Source organism: Lutra lutra, chromosome 17 (genome assembly GCF_902655055.1).
Source record: "Lutra lutra chromosome 17, mLutLut1.2, whole genome shotgun sequence".
Classification (NCBI taxonomy): domain Eukaryota; kingdom Metazoa; phylum Chordata; class Mammalia; order Carnivora; family Mustelidae; genus Lutra; species Lutra lutra.
This window is the reverse complement of record NC_062294.1, coordinates 52,155,324-52,170,428: the sequence shown is the minus strand read 5'-3', so window position 1 is coordinate 52,170,428 and position 15,105 is coordinate 52,155,324. Positions and strand designations below refer to the sequence as shown.

Below are 15,105 nucleotides of genomic sequence, written 5' to 3'. Positions count from 1 at the left end.
GGCGCCCCTATCTTAAAGTTCTTAAGACTTAGATTGTTAGAAATTCTTTTTGTGGTTGTGGGTTTTGGTCTCTGCTCACTGTGGGGTGGAAATACCGGCTCTGACAGTTGTCCCATGACCCTCAGAGCCTCGGTCACCTGTTCAGTCTCCTCACCTGGAAAAAGGAGCTATGGACTGTCCCTTCTAGGATTGTCCTGAGGATTAAATGAGCTAATCTATGTGAAGAGCTGACAACAGGGCCAGGCACATAATAGATAAATTCAGGGGCACCTGGGTGGCTCAGTCAGTTAAACGTGTCTGCTCAGGTCAGGATCTCAGGGTGCTGGGATAGAGCCCCACATCAGACTCTCCGCTCAGCGGGGAGTCTGCTTCTCCCTCTGTGCTCTCTCTCTCTCTTAAATAAATAAATCTTTAAATTAATAAATAGGATGTCAGGGTTGGCCTCATTGAGAAGGTGACATCTGAACGAGATTTGGAATTGTTGAGGAACTCGGTTTACCCAGGACTGTCCCAGGAATATCCCATGGCCCCAGGAGCCCTTCAGTGCTGGGCAGACTGGAGTGGCTGGCCACTCAAGGAGAGTCCCATGTGTATCAGAGCAAAAGTACTCCAGACAGAGGGAACCACAAGTGCAAAGGCCCTGAGGTTGGGACACGCAGGGTATGTTTGAAGACACGGTCCTCAGAAAAGGTGAAGGCTGTTTTTGAAGGGAGCAGAGAAAGTTTAAAATTGCTGGTGGGGTGACCCAGAGAGGGAGGGAATTTCGATTCCCACTCTGGGAACCCCCAGGGGAGCCTGCTTGCATTCATTAATGTTTAGTGGCAGGAACAGGTCTTGACCGGCCAGCTCAGCTGTCAAAAGAAAGCGAGGGGAAGGATAGGATTTTAATTTATTCAAGGTCATGTGTAGTGAAAGAGCTGAGAGACAGAGGAAGGGAGGAGAGGGAGAAAGAATTAGTTTAGGGACCTCTGGGGAGCCAGAGAGTTGCAGGGGAGAAGCTGGTAAAAATGGGTGCATTTCCTGAAGGTTTCCCACATCATGTTCTGACCACAGAGTTCTCCCTAAAGTTCAGAGAGACTATCTTCCCCTTATGGATAAAAGAGCTTCCTCCCATTTTTGCAAAATATGCAGCCATCTTGCATTTTCCTGTCTTGATCTGGACACGAGTTCGAGTAACATACAAAGACCTAGAGGCGGGAGACAGAGACCTAGAGAAAGGGGGTCAGGCTGGGGTGGGGTGGGGAGGGAGGTGGGGGAGAGGGTCAGGGACACAAAGGGGAGGGAGGGAGATAGGAGAGGAGACATGGAGAAAAATGCCTTCCAGACATGGAGGGACTCCTTAACCAGACCTGGAGACCCTGGGGCAAACCGGTGAAGGCCCTCTCTGGAGTTCTAGAATGCCTTCCCCACAAGGCACTGCGATCCGCTAGTGAGCATACCAGGGCAGTGGCCATTGACCCAGGCATCAGGATGTGTTTTGGTGTGGCTGGTGGAACCAAGGGGCCGCGTGGCTGACGTTGCCTTCTGTCTCCCCAGCTTGCCCTCCCCCACCTGCGGAAGAGCCGGGGGAACGTTATCAACATCTCCAGTCTGGTGGGGGCCATTGGCCAGGTCCAGGCGGTTCCTTATGTGGCCACGAAGGTACCCTGCCCCTTCCTTCACTCCCTGCCGGGCCCTCCAGTTACCTCAGCTCCGAGGCATGACCACTCTGTTCTCATGCCCCAACTTGACACCCGCTGGCTGGAGGAGAGAACAGGAGAAAACTTCTCTTCCCTGGACTGAACTTTCCCTCCAAATCATCTTCCACAGGGGGCAGTAACAGCCATGACCAAAGCCTTGGCCCTGGATGAGAGTCAATATGGCGTCCGGGTCAACTGGTGAGCAGCTCTAGCTGGGCAGAGAAGGCAAGTGAGCCCGAGAGGCCACACTGGTGGCACCCATCCCTGACACCCTCTTCTCCTTTCCCTCAGCATTTCTCCAGGAAACATCTGGACCCCACTGTGGGAGGAGCTGGCAGCCTTCACGCCTGACCCTGCCGCCACAATCCGAGAGGGCACCCTGGCCCAGGTAGGGGTGGGGGCCCGGTCTAGGTGCTGTGGGAGTGAGTTAGGGCAAGGCAGCCAGGCCAGGTGCTTCACGTGTTCTCCTTGCCTCCGGTCTCTCCCCAGCCCCTGGGCCGCATGGGCCAGCCAGCCGACGTGGCAGCCGCTGCTGTGTTCCTGGCCTCGGAAGCCAATTTCTGCACTGGGATTGAGCTGTTTGTGACTGGGGGTGCAGAGCTGGGGTATGGGCGCAAGGCCATTCCGGGAACCCCCGTGGAGCCCCCCACCATCCCTTCCTGATTTCCCAAATTTCCACCCGGGCCTTCCTGATTAGGACTCCCACCCCAAACTCAGTATCCCAGATTTCAGCTTCTACCATCTACAGACCCCAACTCTAGACATTAACTCCACTTACCAATGTGCCAAACCACCCCGCGAGTTCCCGTAAAACCAGTTTGTAGCCAGGAGGAGGAGGGCATCACGACAATTTTTTCTACCTTCGAGTTCTGCCACTCAAGGACGGCGTCTGCGCTCCCCGTCCCAGGTGTTTCCACGCGTAGCCTCGACCCGAGGGACTACAACTCCCGGCAGGCCTTGCAGCAGGCTCCTGGGGAGGTACTGCCGGTCGGCTTTACCCTAGCTAATACAATGGCCCGCAGGGGAGAATAAATTAAACCCTATTAGGAGATAATAGTGGAGGTGAAACAAAAGGGCCTCCTCGTTATTCTAGGTCCTTAAGGGAATGGCGTTATGAGCTCGCTGGCTGTGGAATAGGAGGATGGCGGGCTCCAGAAGTTCTGCGGGAAGCAGCCACAAGGGTTGAGAGTCCTTGGTCAGAGGGAGGAGGGGCTGGGATCCTGGACTCCTGGGTTTGTGGGAGGAGGAAACATGGGGCGTGGACTCCCCAGTTAGGGAAGAGCGTACCCTGGATTCCCTCAGGGGCGCCGGGCCCAGTTTGGATTGAATCTCCCCTGTGGGGGGTGGGGGGGTGGGGGGGTGGGGCCGCATGACTGCTGCGGATTGGCCACTTCGGAGGGTGTGCGGCAACCGCTGATTGGCTGAGGCGGGGGTGGGTGCGGTCGTGGCTGCCACGCCCCTCGGGCTCCAGGCGGGGTGGTGGGAGAGGAAGACTGGGGCATAGGAAACCAAACTGGGTGAGACGTTGTGTGGGAAGGCTGGCAATTTGCCAAGGCCTGTGGTGTTAGGGCTGGGTGACAGTGAGCCGGGGACAGAATTCGGGGCAGAATATCCCAGAGTAGAATTATGCAGGCACAGTGGCCCAGGAATTGGAGTTTGAGGACCCAACAGGAACAAGATTTTGGTTTTTGTAATCCGGATGCAGGAGTTGGGGGAATCCTGACCTCAGGAGGTTTTGGGGCCACAGTGACCGAGGAGTTCGGTATAGGGGGCACTGATGCAGGTTTGAATTGCTAGGGATTCGAAGGATCCTGATGAGCTGTAATTAGCTAACTCTGCCCCTGGGGGTTCTGTCATTGGGGAGACATTCACAAGGGGGCATAACCAGCTAAACCTACTCTAGGAGCTCTAGGGGCTGTCCTTAGAGGCTCACTCATGCGTTGGTAGATTAAAATTTTTAGGGTCTCACTGATGGGACTGGAACCATGTGTGTTGTATCTTTTCTAAAAATGATATTTGTTTATTTATTTATTTATTTATTTGGGGTGGAGGGAAGAGGGGAGGGAGAGGGAGAGAGACAAGCGGACTCTGCGCTGAGCAAAGAGCCAGCGACGGGCTCTATCTCTTGATCCTGATAGCATGACCTGAGCTGAAATCAAGAGCCAGAGCCTTAACCGATTGAGCCACCCAGGCATCCCTATTTATTTCAGGTATTTATTCATTCTAGAGAGAATGAATATGTGAGCGTGGAAGAGGGGCAGAGGGGGAGGGAGAAGGAAAGGCAGAGAATCACAAGCTGACTCTGCGCTGTGTGGGACTCGATCTCAGGACCTTGAGATCATGACCTGAGTGGAAACTAAGAGTCTGACGCCTAACGGACTGAGGCACCCAGCTGCCCCATGTGTGTTGGATCTCTCTCTTTTTTTTTTTAAGATTTTATTTATTTATTTGACAGAGAGATCACAAGCAGGCAGAGAGGCAGGCAGAGAGAGAGGAGGAAGCAGGCTCCCCGCTGAGCAGAGAGCCCAATGCGGGGCTCGATCCCAGGACCCTGGGATCATGACCTGAGCTGAAGGCAGCGGCCTAACCCACTGAGCCACCCAGGCGCCCCTGTGTTGGATCTCTTAAAAAGTTATAAAGAATACACAGACATTTTCTCCTTGGAAGGAAAAACTATATTCCAACTGGGGGGGGGGGGGGTGATTGAGACCCCTTCATCCATCCCTACGTGCCACCCTTTTCAGAGGCCTTTTTCCAGGGTCCTTTTCCTTTTCATTTGCATGCTATATGCGCCCGCCACTACACTTACAGCAAAGCACTCTCTGCCTTATCACCAAGGGATGGAGACACGCAGACTTTCCAGTTCTTGGTCTTTTAGCTCTTACCTCAGGCTGCTTATCCTCGTTAGGGTTCCGTGACAGTACCTATTAAAATGCATTTAAAACAAACAAACAAAAAAAACCTTCATGCACTGTCTTGCACAGCGATCGTGTGGCGGGAACAGAATCTGGGTGGGAGTTGAGAGGAGGGTGCATGTCCACCTACTCCCCTAGCCCCGCAGATTCCAGCGCATGCGCCCTCTGGCAGGGCCCAGCTCCCCACCCGCGCCCTATAATTGGGGCGGCCCGACCCGCTTGCCGCGTAGGACAAGCAGCCCTCCAGCGGGAGGGGGCGTGAGCGGGGCGGGGCCGGAACGTCTTTCTCCCGGGCCGCGCCCCGGGCGAGCACAGTTACCCGCCGCACCGACCATGGCCGCAGCCGCACTGGGACAGGTGGGTTCGCGGCCCCGGACCGGGCAAACGGGAGAGGGGGTGGGGAGGTGGGGGAGGCCCACTTCCGGGTGGACCACTAGCTCCGGGCCCCGTCCGGCTTCGCGCCCCCGGCGCTCGGGTTCCGCTGCGGAGCGCCGAGAAGGAGGGGGTCTTTTGGAGAGGAGCACGAGGCTTTAAGGGCGAGGGAGGTGGAGGGAGGTAGTTGATGGGACGGGGCCACCAGCGGGAAATGCGAGGGAAACACGGAAGAGGGTACAGTAATGGGACAGGCCCCGGGCTGGGGCGGGTGGGGGTTAAGGAGGGGGTAACCGCCAGCCTGTGGGGGCGCCGGGATAAGACGCCCCGAACTTCTGGGGGTGCGCGCAGGATGAAGGCGCGGATCGCGGGTCTGGACTGGGAGTTGGAGCCACGGCCCCGTTCTCTTGAACTAGAAGTTAAGATGTATGCGGACTGTCCCTGCAAGCTCGCCTCCAGAGCTGCGCATCAGCCTTCCAGCTTCCCGCTGTCCCAGAGACGGGTCCTCCCGGTCCCTTCTGACCCCGAAGAGGTCGACCCGCAGAGTTTTGGAGAGTGGGGTTTTACAGCACAGTTTCTCCGCGAGGAAGGAGACGCTGACAGCTCGCAGAAGGGATCTTTACAGCCGTGCCCGGCGGCACCATCACACTAGGAAAAGGGGTGTTCGCCTCCTGTTCTGCCCCTGCCCCGCCCCGGGACTCCTGCCCCAGCTAGATCGAGAGCAGGGCCCATTGTTACTGTTCTGAGTTTTGGGGTGACTGACGCTGGGCTATCCCTGGACAATCTGGGCTCTGATGGTGCCACTCCTGGGCTGCGGTGGGAGAGTCCGGGGCAGTTTGGTGGAGTCTTGAGCTGCTGTGAGGCAGTCTTGGTCTGCGATGGGAGAGTCCTGGGCTATTATGGGACAGATCTACTTGTGATGGGATCGGTCCTGGGCCGTGATGAGGACAGTTTGGGGCTTTGACTGGGACCGTTTGGGGCTGTAATAGGGACATTCCCTGGCTGAGACAAAGGATAGCACTGCATTACCAAGGGGGCCCTTCCTGGGCTGTGATGGGGGCACAGTCCTGAGCTATGCAAAGACAGTGCTGGGCTCTGATGGTCACATCCCTGCTGAGAGGACACCCCTGGATTGTGCTGGGGACAGTCCTAGGCTGTAATGAGACCCCAGGAGGCTCCATCACGTTGCAGAGCCCTACTTTGTGCCTGTCCCCCTCCCTCTCCCCTTCCTTGTTTTTAAATTCAGCCCAATCTTTTTTTTTTTTTTTAAATTCAGCCCAATCTTTTCACACTCTTTGTCCCAGTAGCCCGTCTACCATCCCCTGGACCCAATTCCCATGGCTTGGGGTGTCAGATAGTAGAGCCCTTTCCCTGAGCTGAGGTGAGACACCCCCCCCCCGCCCCTACAGAAATGTCCTGGAAGGATAGAGTCAGCTTCTTCCAGGACAAGAGGGTCTTGATGGCCAGAGGGACCTCCCAAGTGTGTGGTGGCCATTGCTGATTGTCAACCTGGGCACTGCCCGGCTCCTTCTCTCTGCCCTGTGGGTGTGTTTTTCTGCCTCTCCCTTCTCTACCTCTTGGATATACTCTGTCTCTAGGCATCCCTGAGTCAGTTTCTTTCCAGGTGTTGGCATCACTCTGTCTCTTTGTTTTTCCTCCTTTCTCTGGGTCTCCTTTCACTTTGTGCTCTCTCCTGAAGGCTGGTCTTTGTCTATTTACTTTCTCCTCCCTCAGCCTCTCTGTATCTCACCCTTGGCATTTGTCTAGATTTCTCCAGACTTGACTTAACCTGAGTTTGTCTCCCAATCTGTCTCTTGTAGCAATCTCTCTTTATGATCATATCTGTTTTGGCATCTTGTGTTCTTTTTTTTTTTTTTTTTTTAAGATTTTATTCATTTATTTGACAGAGAGATCACAAGTAGGCAGAGAGGCAGGCAGAGGGAGAAGGGGAAGCAGGCTCCCTGCTGAGCAGAGAGCCCGATGCAGGGCTCGATCCCAGGCTCCTGAGATCATGACCTGAGCTGAAGGCAGAGGCTCAACCCACTGAGCCACCCAGGTGCCCCGGCATCTTGTGTTCTTGATTTCTGTTCTCAGTTTTGTTTCCCCTTTTTTTAAATTTTATTTTATTTTATATTTAAGTAATCGCTCCACCCAACCCGGGGGCTCGAACTCAGGACCTTGAGATCAAGAGTCACCTGCTCTTCCAACTGAGTCACCTACGCACCCGCCTCGGCTGTGTTTTCTATTTCTATGTCTATTTGTTTTCTCATTCTTGCTTTTCCCTCCCTTTTATTTATTTTATTTTTTTCCATTCTGGCTTCTCCTGAGTGTTGCTCTCCTGCCCAGATACTGGCTGTCTCTGCCTTGGGTGTCTATCCTTCGTGCTCTGGGTCTTACCGCCAGAGTTGCGTGTGCTACATGGCGCCACCTAGAGGCCATGCCGCGGACCCACACTCTCATCGGCCCAGAAGCCCTTGGGCCCTGCACGATGGGGAACCACACCTCAGACTTCACGCTCCACAGACCGCATTGGCCCATGACTCACCTACTGACCGGTGACGGCTGCCATTCATGTTGGTTCTCAAGACTGGTGTCTGCTCACCCAGCTCACAGGGCAGGAAATGGCTGGGCTGTTCTGTCTGCACCAGCCTCAGGACCCAGCTGCTTTCCTGCCGGGCTGGGAAAGAGGTGTTGTGAGGTCAAAGAATACTGGGGAGAGGCCACCCTCATGGACAGACAGACTGGCTCTCCCTTGTTTGTCTCAGGCAGGCCACAGATGTTTGTCTGAGCAGGGTCTTTGTTGATGACTAGGATCACACCCCAGGTCCATGGGGCTGCCTCTCAGCCCTGGGATCTGAAGGGAATTGGAGGCACTGGTGTCCAAGGTATGGGGCTGGGAGCTTAGGTAATCTGAGCCCAGTTGGTCTAATATCCTGAAAGAATAAGGACTTGGACTCCTGGATCTGAGACAGAAGGGGCTGGGGGCCTGGACTCCTGGTCTGAGAGAGGAGGGACTGGGGATTGATCTCCTGGGTCTGAGGGAAGAAGGGCTGGGGGCCTGGACTCCTGGGTCTGAGGGAGGAGGAGGCCAGAGGTCTGGACTCCTAGGTCTGAGGGAGGAGGAGGCCAGAGGTCTGGACAGCAGGGTCTGAGGGACGAGGGGTCTGGTGGCCTGGCATTCTGGGTCTGAGAAAGGTGGGACCGGGGACTGATCTCCTGAATCTGAGGGAAGAAGGGCTGGGGTCCTGGGTTCCTGGGTCTGAGGGAGGAGGAGGTCAGAGGTCTGGACTCCTAGGTCTGAGGGAGGAGGGGAACAGGGGCCCAGCTTCTGGGTTCTGGGGAAATATGGCCTCTACATTCCTCACTTTTCTAATTCTTATCAGAATTTGTGTCCCCCGGGGAGGCCTTCACTTACCTGTGCACGGTGCCTCACTGTCTTCTGTCTGAGCTGATCTCAGGGCTGGGGCCAAAGTTCCCAGGGGTGGGAGGTGCCTGTGTTTGACTTTGTCCTGGCTGGGAGGTGACAGGAGCTGATTCAGCCCTTGCTAGGAATTGTCCTTGTGAGGACAGGGAGGGGGCTTGGCCTCCTTCAGACTTCCTCCCACAAGGTGCTGATCTGACAGGGGAGTGGACTTGTCCAGGAACACATGGTCCATGTAGAATGCACTGGGCCTTGGACAGACCAGGGCAGAGGGGCCTCCCAAGTGCATGGCAGCAAAGCTGGCCCAGGGTCCCCTGCTTTCTCTACCTTTCCTGGCCTCGCTGCTTTTCTTACTTTTGTCCCCATCCCCAGATTTGGGCCCGAAAACTCCTCCCTGCCTCTTGGCTTCTGTGTGGCCCCAGAAGATATGCCTCATCCAACTTCAAGGTGAATGGAGGGGAATGTACTTTTGGATCTCAAGGTGGGACTGGGGCCAGGACTGCTGGGCCTGAGGGGGGAAGGGGGTAGGGGGTCAGGACTCTTAGGTTTGAGGAAGGGGTGGGCAGCTGGATTTGGGCATCTCCAAAAGGGTCCAGGGTCCAAAGGTGAAGGTGTTTGGCAATGGGGTCCTACTAGTCCGCTGTAAGGCTGTGGGAGAGATGTGATAGGGTATGTCCCAGAAGCCTCTGGGGCTACAGGTTTTTTTCTGTCTTTGGATCTTAGCCCCAGAGGTTCATGGTAGTTGTAGTTTTTCACTTTGAAGTTGCGACCGGATTTCAGGATACTTGGGTCCCCGTCTTTTCTCAGGCTGCAGACCTGCAGCTGGAAATGACACAGGAGCCTCACCAGAAGCCTGACCCCAGCAAGCCCCTGGTGTTTGGGAAGATATTCACTGACCACATGCTGGTGGTAGAATGGAAGGAGGAGAAGGGCTGGAGCCAGCCCCGTATCCAGCCCTTCCAGAACCTCATGCTGCACCCCGCCTGCTCCGGCCTCCACTACTCGATGCAGGCATGGCCCCAACCTCCCTCCCCGTCTCTCTGCATCTCTTCCCCCTTGCCGTGTCTCTCGCTGAGTCCATTTTTCCCTGGGCGTGCACACACTTTGTGTGTTTCTTCTTGCTCAAGATGTGTTCCCTGAGGTCTCTTGTGTTCCAGGCCCCCTGCAGTGTGATGCCAGGGTCCCCAAGAAGAGCAGACCCAGTTCTTCCCCTCAAAAACCCCATGTTCGGGTTACAGCCCCAGGCAGTTGTGCCCTGAGGGAGGCCCCTGAGGCATCGTGGGAGCCAGAACAGGCACCGATCCCACCTCTAACTTGAAAGGAAGTAGGGTCTCTTTCAGCAAAGAAAGTGTAGGGTGTCAGCGGGAGAGGGAGCCACCAGTACAAAGACACGGTACAAAGGAGAGCCTGGCGTTTGGGGGGAATTGGGGGATTGAACGCAATAGGGGAGGCTGAGGATGCCATCAGGGGCCTCAGAGGGGCTGAAGGCTGGCACCTTGTCAGGAGGGCAGCCTCTTTGAGGGCGCTGGGAGCCATGGAGGACCCTGAGGAGGCATGGAACAGGTTGGCTCTGGCTGTAGTGACACCCCTTAGGCTGATTGGAGGATGGGCTGGAGGGGAGAGCTGGAGGCCAGGAAGCCCGAGCTGGGGCCAGAGCCGGGGGAGGGACGGAAGGAAGGGTCTGGCAGGCTGGAAAAGAGCAGGAATGGAGGGCTGAGCATGGTGCCCAGAGGTGTGGCCAAGGTGACCAGTTAGGCCATGGGGCTGTCCCCCTCTGAGGACTCCTCTGGAGATCGGCTTTGCCGGACTAGCTGAGGGGCCTTTGAGGGAAGATATCTAGAAGGCATTCAGGTGATGACTCAAAGCTATGGCTGGAAGCAGAGTCTTCCTGAGGCAGCTTCTGTGCTGACAAGAATTTGGATGAACGTGTTTCAGCCTTAGTAACCGGTTTGCAGTGTCAGCTCAGAAGGCTGAGATAAGAGGGGCCAGATCCTGTGAGGCCTCCAAGGCCAAGGTCAACGACAGGCTGGGGGTGCAGATCAACTTCGTGGGATTTTTTATTGTTGTTGTTGTTACTTTTACAAATATTTTGGGGCACCTGGCTGGCTCAGGCATTGGAGAATGTGACTCTTGATCTCAGGAGTCATCAGTTGGAACCCCACAAAGGCTGTAGAGATGACTTAAAAAAATTTTTTTTTAAAGTTTTTATTATGGGAAATTTCAAACATAAAAATAGAATGATATATAAGCCCCCCACCACCACCCTGCTTCATCAGCCAGCGCCTGTGGGTCCCCATCTGGACTCCCATCTTCGTGCCCCCCCTTTCTCTAAGATTTTGAAGCAAACCCTGGACTTTTCAGTATTTCACCCATAGCAAGTCCAGTGCTTCTCAAGAATGCAAGGAATCTTTAATTTTTTTATTTTAAAGATTTTTATTTATTTGTCAGCAAGAAAGAGAGAGAGCACAAGCAGGGGGAGCCACAGGCAGAGAGAGAAACAGGGTCCCCATTGAGCAAGGAGCCAGAGGTAGGGCTTGTTCCCAGGACCCTGGGAACATGACCTGAGTCAAAGGCAGATGCCTAACCGGCTGAGCCACCCAGATGCCCCAGGATTCTTTAGAAACAGAACTTGCCTCTGCCTTCGGCTCAGGCCATGATCCCAGAGTCCTGGGATCAAGCCCCGCAGGCGCCGGCATTCTGCTCAGCAGGGAGCCTGCTTCCCCCTCTCTCTCTGCCTGCCTCTCTGCCTACTTGTGATTTCTGTCTGTCAAATAAATAAATAAAATCTTTAAAATTAATTAATTAATTAATTAAAGTATTTAAAAGGAAAAAAACAAAAACAAAAAACAGAACTTGCATGCCATCACTGTTCCGGAGAAATCGGACCAGTAACACGGAAGGGATTTAAGCAGGGTGATTCTTCGGCACCTCTGGGGGTGTGTCTCCTGTCTTCTGGTCTCTCTCTGTCCCTCTGTCTGTCTCTGCCTCCTCCTCTTCCTCTCTGAGCTCAGCGGGTTGATCTCTCCTCGCGTCTGTCTCTGCATCTGTGTCTGAGTCCTTGTGTATCAGGCCCTGTTTCGGGATCTCTCCATGTGGCTCGGGGGTTCCCTGAGGTGGGGTTTGAGCTCTGCCCCCCACCCGCCCGTCCCCGCAGCTCTTCGAGGGCATGAAGGCGTTCAAAGGCAGCGACAAGCGCGTGCGCCTCTTCCGCCCCTGGCTCAACATGGATCGGATGCTGCGCTCGGCCCTGCGCCTCTGCCTGCCGGTGAGGGGCCCTGGCTGGCCCCAGGGGAGCAGGTTGGTGGGGGGGGGGGTAAGGGTGGAGGAGAGTGCTGACTCGTGGGGATCTTGCCCAGAGTTTTGATAAGGTCGAGTTGCTCGAGTGTATCCGCAGGCTGGTGGAAGTGGACAAGGACTGGGTCCCTGAGGGCAAGGATACCAGCCTCTACATCCGGCCTGTGCTCATCGGAAATGAGGTGGGCTGGACTCCCTGACTGGGGGGTTTGGGGTGGGGCCTGGACTCCTGGGTCCCTGATGCCACCTTCCGCCCACCGCAGCCCTCGCTAGGTGTCACCTGCTCCTCGCAAGCGCTCCTGTTTGTCATTCTCTGCCCCGTGGGCGCATACTTCCCCGGAGACGCCGTGGATCCTGTCTCCCTCCTGGCCGACCCAACCTTCATCCGGGCCTGGACGGGTGGGGTGGGTGACTACAAGCTTGGGGGGTAAGTAGTCCCTGCAGCAGTCCCTCCCCCAACCCTTCGTGTCCAGGATGCTGGACATCCGAGACACTGGCTGTCGTGCTTCGGGTGTGGAACTGTCTTTGGATGTCAGTTGCCCTTTCTGTCTCGTTTCACATGGCTGGGGACAGCTCTGCTTGCCCTTGGGAATGGGATGCTGTTGGCACTGTGGCGGGAGTGCCAGGGGAGGCTGTGCTAAGCGCTGTGGACACGTTGGCTCAGAATTTGGCCGGGGGAGGGTAAAAGTCAGTGGAGAAACCCTGATTGGCCTCCCGGGAAGCCTTCAGGAATGAAGTTTATTCTTAGCTCATCGGTGTCTTGAGCGCCAAGGCTCGGCCAGCGCCCCGCCCTCCCCACCCCCACACGCAGCTCTCCTAGTCCCCTGGGCCTCCAGTGACCTCCATGCTCTGTGGGGGCTTCCTGTGGAAAGCCAGGGACCTTGGTTCAGCAGGGCAGGGAGGGTACCCCCCCCAGGTGATCCAGGCAGGAGGTGGGGTGACGGTGTGTTGGGGATACCGAGTGTGGCCCCAGCTGGAAGCTTCATACGGGTCCTTTCCACACCTCCCTTGTGAGGCTCCCAGGGCCAGACCCTGTGCCCAGCGAAGCTGGGGACGCAGATGAATCAGGTGCGGGCCCTGCCTTCCAGGGGCTCCCAGGCTAGAGGGCGCCCCAGTACCCAGAGCCACCGGCGCTGTGATGGAAATGGCTGGGACACTGCTCACTGTGATGGGGAGTGAGCCTTCAAGTGTGTCTGAGGGAGGAGCCGTTTCCTGGTCAACCACGCTGCTCTCTGCCAGGAATTACGGGCCCACCGTGTTGGTGCAGCTGGAGGCGAAAAAGAGGGGCTGTGAACAGGTGCTCTGGCTCTATGGGCCTGACCACCAGCTCACCGAGGTGGGCACCATGAACATCTTCATCTACTGGACCCACGAGGATGGGGGTGAGCCCTTCCGTGACATCCCCCCCCACCGGAAGTGGGTCTGTCATAACTCCTAGCCTGCTGTGGGGAATGGGGGGTGGGGGGGTGGGTGGGTTTGGGTGGCCTCAAAGAAGATGGGCGGGTGTGCCTGAGGGCATGAGGTAACCCTCCAGCCCTTGAACTTGCCCCAGTGCTGGAACTGGTCACCCCCCCACTGGACGGCGTCATCCTGCCCGGAGTCGTCAGACAGAGTCTGCTGGACCTGGCTAGGACTTGGGTGAGGGCGCTGTGTCCGTGGGTGGCTGGAATGATGGGCTACTGCCGGGGGTGGGGGGAGGGGCGGGCGCAGAACTTCAGGAGGCTCCAGAGGGGGCTGTGACACCCCATCAGCACGTCTCTGCCCCCGCTTCTCTCTCGGTGTCTGTCTCCTCCGGTGTCTTTGTCCCCGTGCCCTGGGAGGACGAGGCAGGGCTCTGCGGCGGGGGCCGGTCCTGGGTTCACGGGTATCGCCCGGCAGGGTGAGTTCCGGGTGGCAGAGCGGAAGATCACCATGAAGGACTTGTCGCGGGCGCTGGAGGAGGGGCGGGTCCGGGAAGTCTTTGGCTCTGGCACCGCTTGCCAGGTCTGCCCTGTGCACCAAATCCTGTACCAAGGCAAGGTGAGGTGGGGCTGCCCTCGGAAACGGGAGGGAAGAAGAGGGGTTTCCCGGTCCTCACGGCACGGTCTTCTCCAGCACTTGCACATTCCCACCATGGAAAACGGGCCTGAGCTTATCCTCCGCTTCCTGAAGGAGCTGAAGGCCATCCAGGTGAGATGCACCGGCTAGGACGTGGGCTGGATGTTTGCTCCCCGGGAAGTTGCCGTCCCAGGAGCCTTTGGACTGGGAGCCCTGCTGCCCCGCAGTCCCAAGAGCCAATAAAGGCCCCTGCCGTGGGCCTCTGGGCCCCAGACCGAGTCACTCTTCCTTTCCTGGGAGCCTCTAAATGGTGACTCGAGGAACCCCCCTCCCTCCGCCTCTGTGGCTCATGCGTGTCCTTGCGGTGGGGACCCCTCCCAGCGACCCGTGGGAGTTCGGGCCGGAAGCCCCGCGGGGAGCCCGTGGAACCCTGGGCTTTCCCTTTGGCCTGAGAAATTTCCTTCCGCAAGTCCCTGGACCCTCGTGCCCCTCTGTGGCCCAGGAGTATTACCTCTCATCAGCCTCTGGAGGTGTTTCCATACATCTCGGCCGAGGTATATCTTTTGTGAGAACCTGTGGGCTCCTTTCCTGGCACTCGACCTAGAACTGCCTTTCCTGTGAGGTTCTCTGATGTCCTGCGCATCGGGACCTAGAACAACACCTCTCCTCACTCTCCGGGACATCTCAGCCGAAAACGACTCCTTTTCCACCGAAAGCCTTTCAGGCCTTCCAGTAATTTTTGCAGAACTCCATCTCCCTTAAGCCTCTGTGCCCCCTCGGCCATGGTTCCCCTTCCCTACGGCTGTAGGCCGGCTTGCGGGAAGTGGACTACATTTCCCATGAGGTCCCGGGGCGCACATCCGCAACCGTTCAGCCTGGGACGCCGCCGGGCTTGCTGGGAGTTGCAGTGTAACTGCTCTGACACCTCGCTTCTGTTGTCCCGCAGTACGGAGCAGGAGCCCACGACTGGATGCTGCCAGTGTGACGCTAGAGACTCAGCCCTACCTCTCCCCGGATCCACCCCCCACCCCCGCGGCATCTAGTCCTCCACGGGCCCTCCCCTCCCTACCAATGACTCACCTGAAGTGCAATATGAAATAAAAGGCCGGGGGCTGCCGGGACGCCTGGGTCTCTGGCGCCCCCACATGGTCGACACTCCCAAAGCCATAAGGGTCGGACCCAGGCGTCTAGGCCCCTAGCCCCGCCTCTCAGATCTTGGGGGATTTGGGCTTCCCGCTGCTCCGTGTTGTCGGGTCAAGGATACACTTTGACCTGACCCAACTCGACTTCGCATCTCTCCGTTCTCAGGCCGGATCTCCCGGTGCTGCTTGATTTTTTTTTTTTTCCTTTTGCTGCAATTTTGAAATAAATGCCAAAGAACAAGACA

General features: G+C 56.7%; 2 protein-coding genes and 2 long non-coding RNA genes across 6 annotated transcripts in view; 2 read left to right on the top strand and 2 right to left on the bottom strand.

Moving 5' to 3' along the window:
• The window catches only part of HSD17B14 (hydroxysteroid 17-beta dehydrogenase 14), a 15,168-nt gene extending 12,659 nt beyond the window's left edge, over positions 1-2,509 (top strand). For both annotated transcript variants that reach the window (XM_047710905.1, XM_047710904.1), the window contains 4 exons: positions 1,537-1,641; positions 1,810-1,877; positions 1,971-2,067; positions 2,169-2,509. In XM_047710905.1, the coding sequence (XP_047566861.1) occupies positions 1,537-1,641; positions 1,810-1,877; positions 1,971-2,067; positions 2,169-2,342 (444 nt within the window). In that variant the 3' untranslated portion in view covers positions 2,343-2,509. The remainder of the gene's footprint in view (positions 1-1,536; positions 1,642-1,809; positions 1,878-1,970; positions 2,068-2,168) is intronic.
• Positions 1-8,481, bottom strand: part of LOC125089080 (uncharacterized) — a 22,628-nt gene extending 14,147 nt beyond the window's left edge. Inside the window, exons 1-3 of one of the 2 annotated variants that reach the window (XR_007123849.1) lie at positions 8,382-8,481; positions 7,512-7,643; positions 4,218-4,603 (exon numbers count right to left, since the gene is read on the bottom strand). This is a non-coding gene — a long non-coding RNA (uncharacterized LOC125089080). Of the gene's footprint in view, positions 1-4,217; positions 4,604-7,511; positions 7,672-8,381 lie in introns of those variants that run through there. The other variant, XR_007123850.1, reaches the window with a different exon arrangement.
• Positions 12-2,594, bottom strand: LOC125089081 (uncharacterized). The gene is made up of 3 exons (XR_007123851.1): positions 2,458-2,594; positions 1,686-1,891; positions 12-1,227 (listed from the first exon to the last, which is right to left on the bottom strand). It is a non-coding gene; the product is annotated as an uncharacterized LOC125089081 (long non-coding RNA).
• On the top strand, positions 4,777-15,105 carry BCAT2 (branched chain amino acid transaminase 2). Its single transcript, XM_047710903.1, has 11 exons — positions 4,777-4,951; positions 8,760-8,834; positions 9,195-9,398; positions 11,542-11,652; positions 11,744-11,863; positions 11,945-12,108; positions 12,921-13,063; positions 13,234-13,319; positions 13,560-13,700; positions 13,776-13,850; positions 14,665-15,105. Exons 1-11 carry the CDS (start codon positions 4,928-4,930, stop codon positions 14,701-14,703), a joined length of 1,182 nt encoding a protein of 393 aa, XP_047566859.1. The 5' UTR covers positions 4,777-4,927; the 3' UTR covers positions 14,704-15,105.

Bases quoted from the DNA above. Each gene is read 5' to 3' on its own strand.
- BCAT2 (XM_047710903.1), top strand. From the start codon at position 4,928: ATGGCCGCAGCCGCACTGGGACAG. The intron at 4,952-8,759 runs GTGGGTTCGCGG...CCCCATCCCCAG, and splicing joins CCGCAGCCGCACTGGGACAG to ATTTGGGCCCGAAAACTCCT. The intron at 11,864-11,944 runs GTGGGCTGGACT...CGCCCACCGCAG, and splicing joins CTGTGCTCATCGGAAATGAG to CCCTCGCTAGGTGTCACCTG.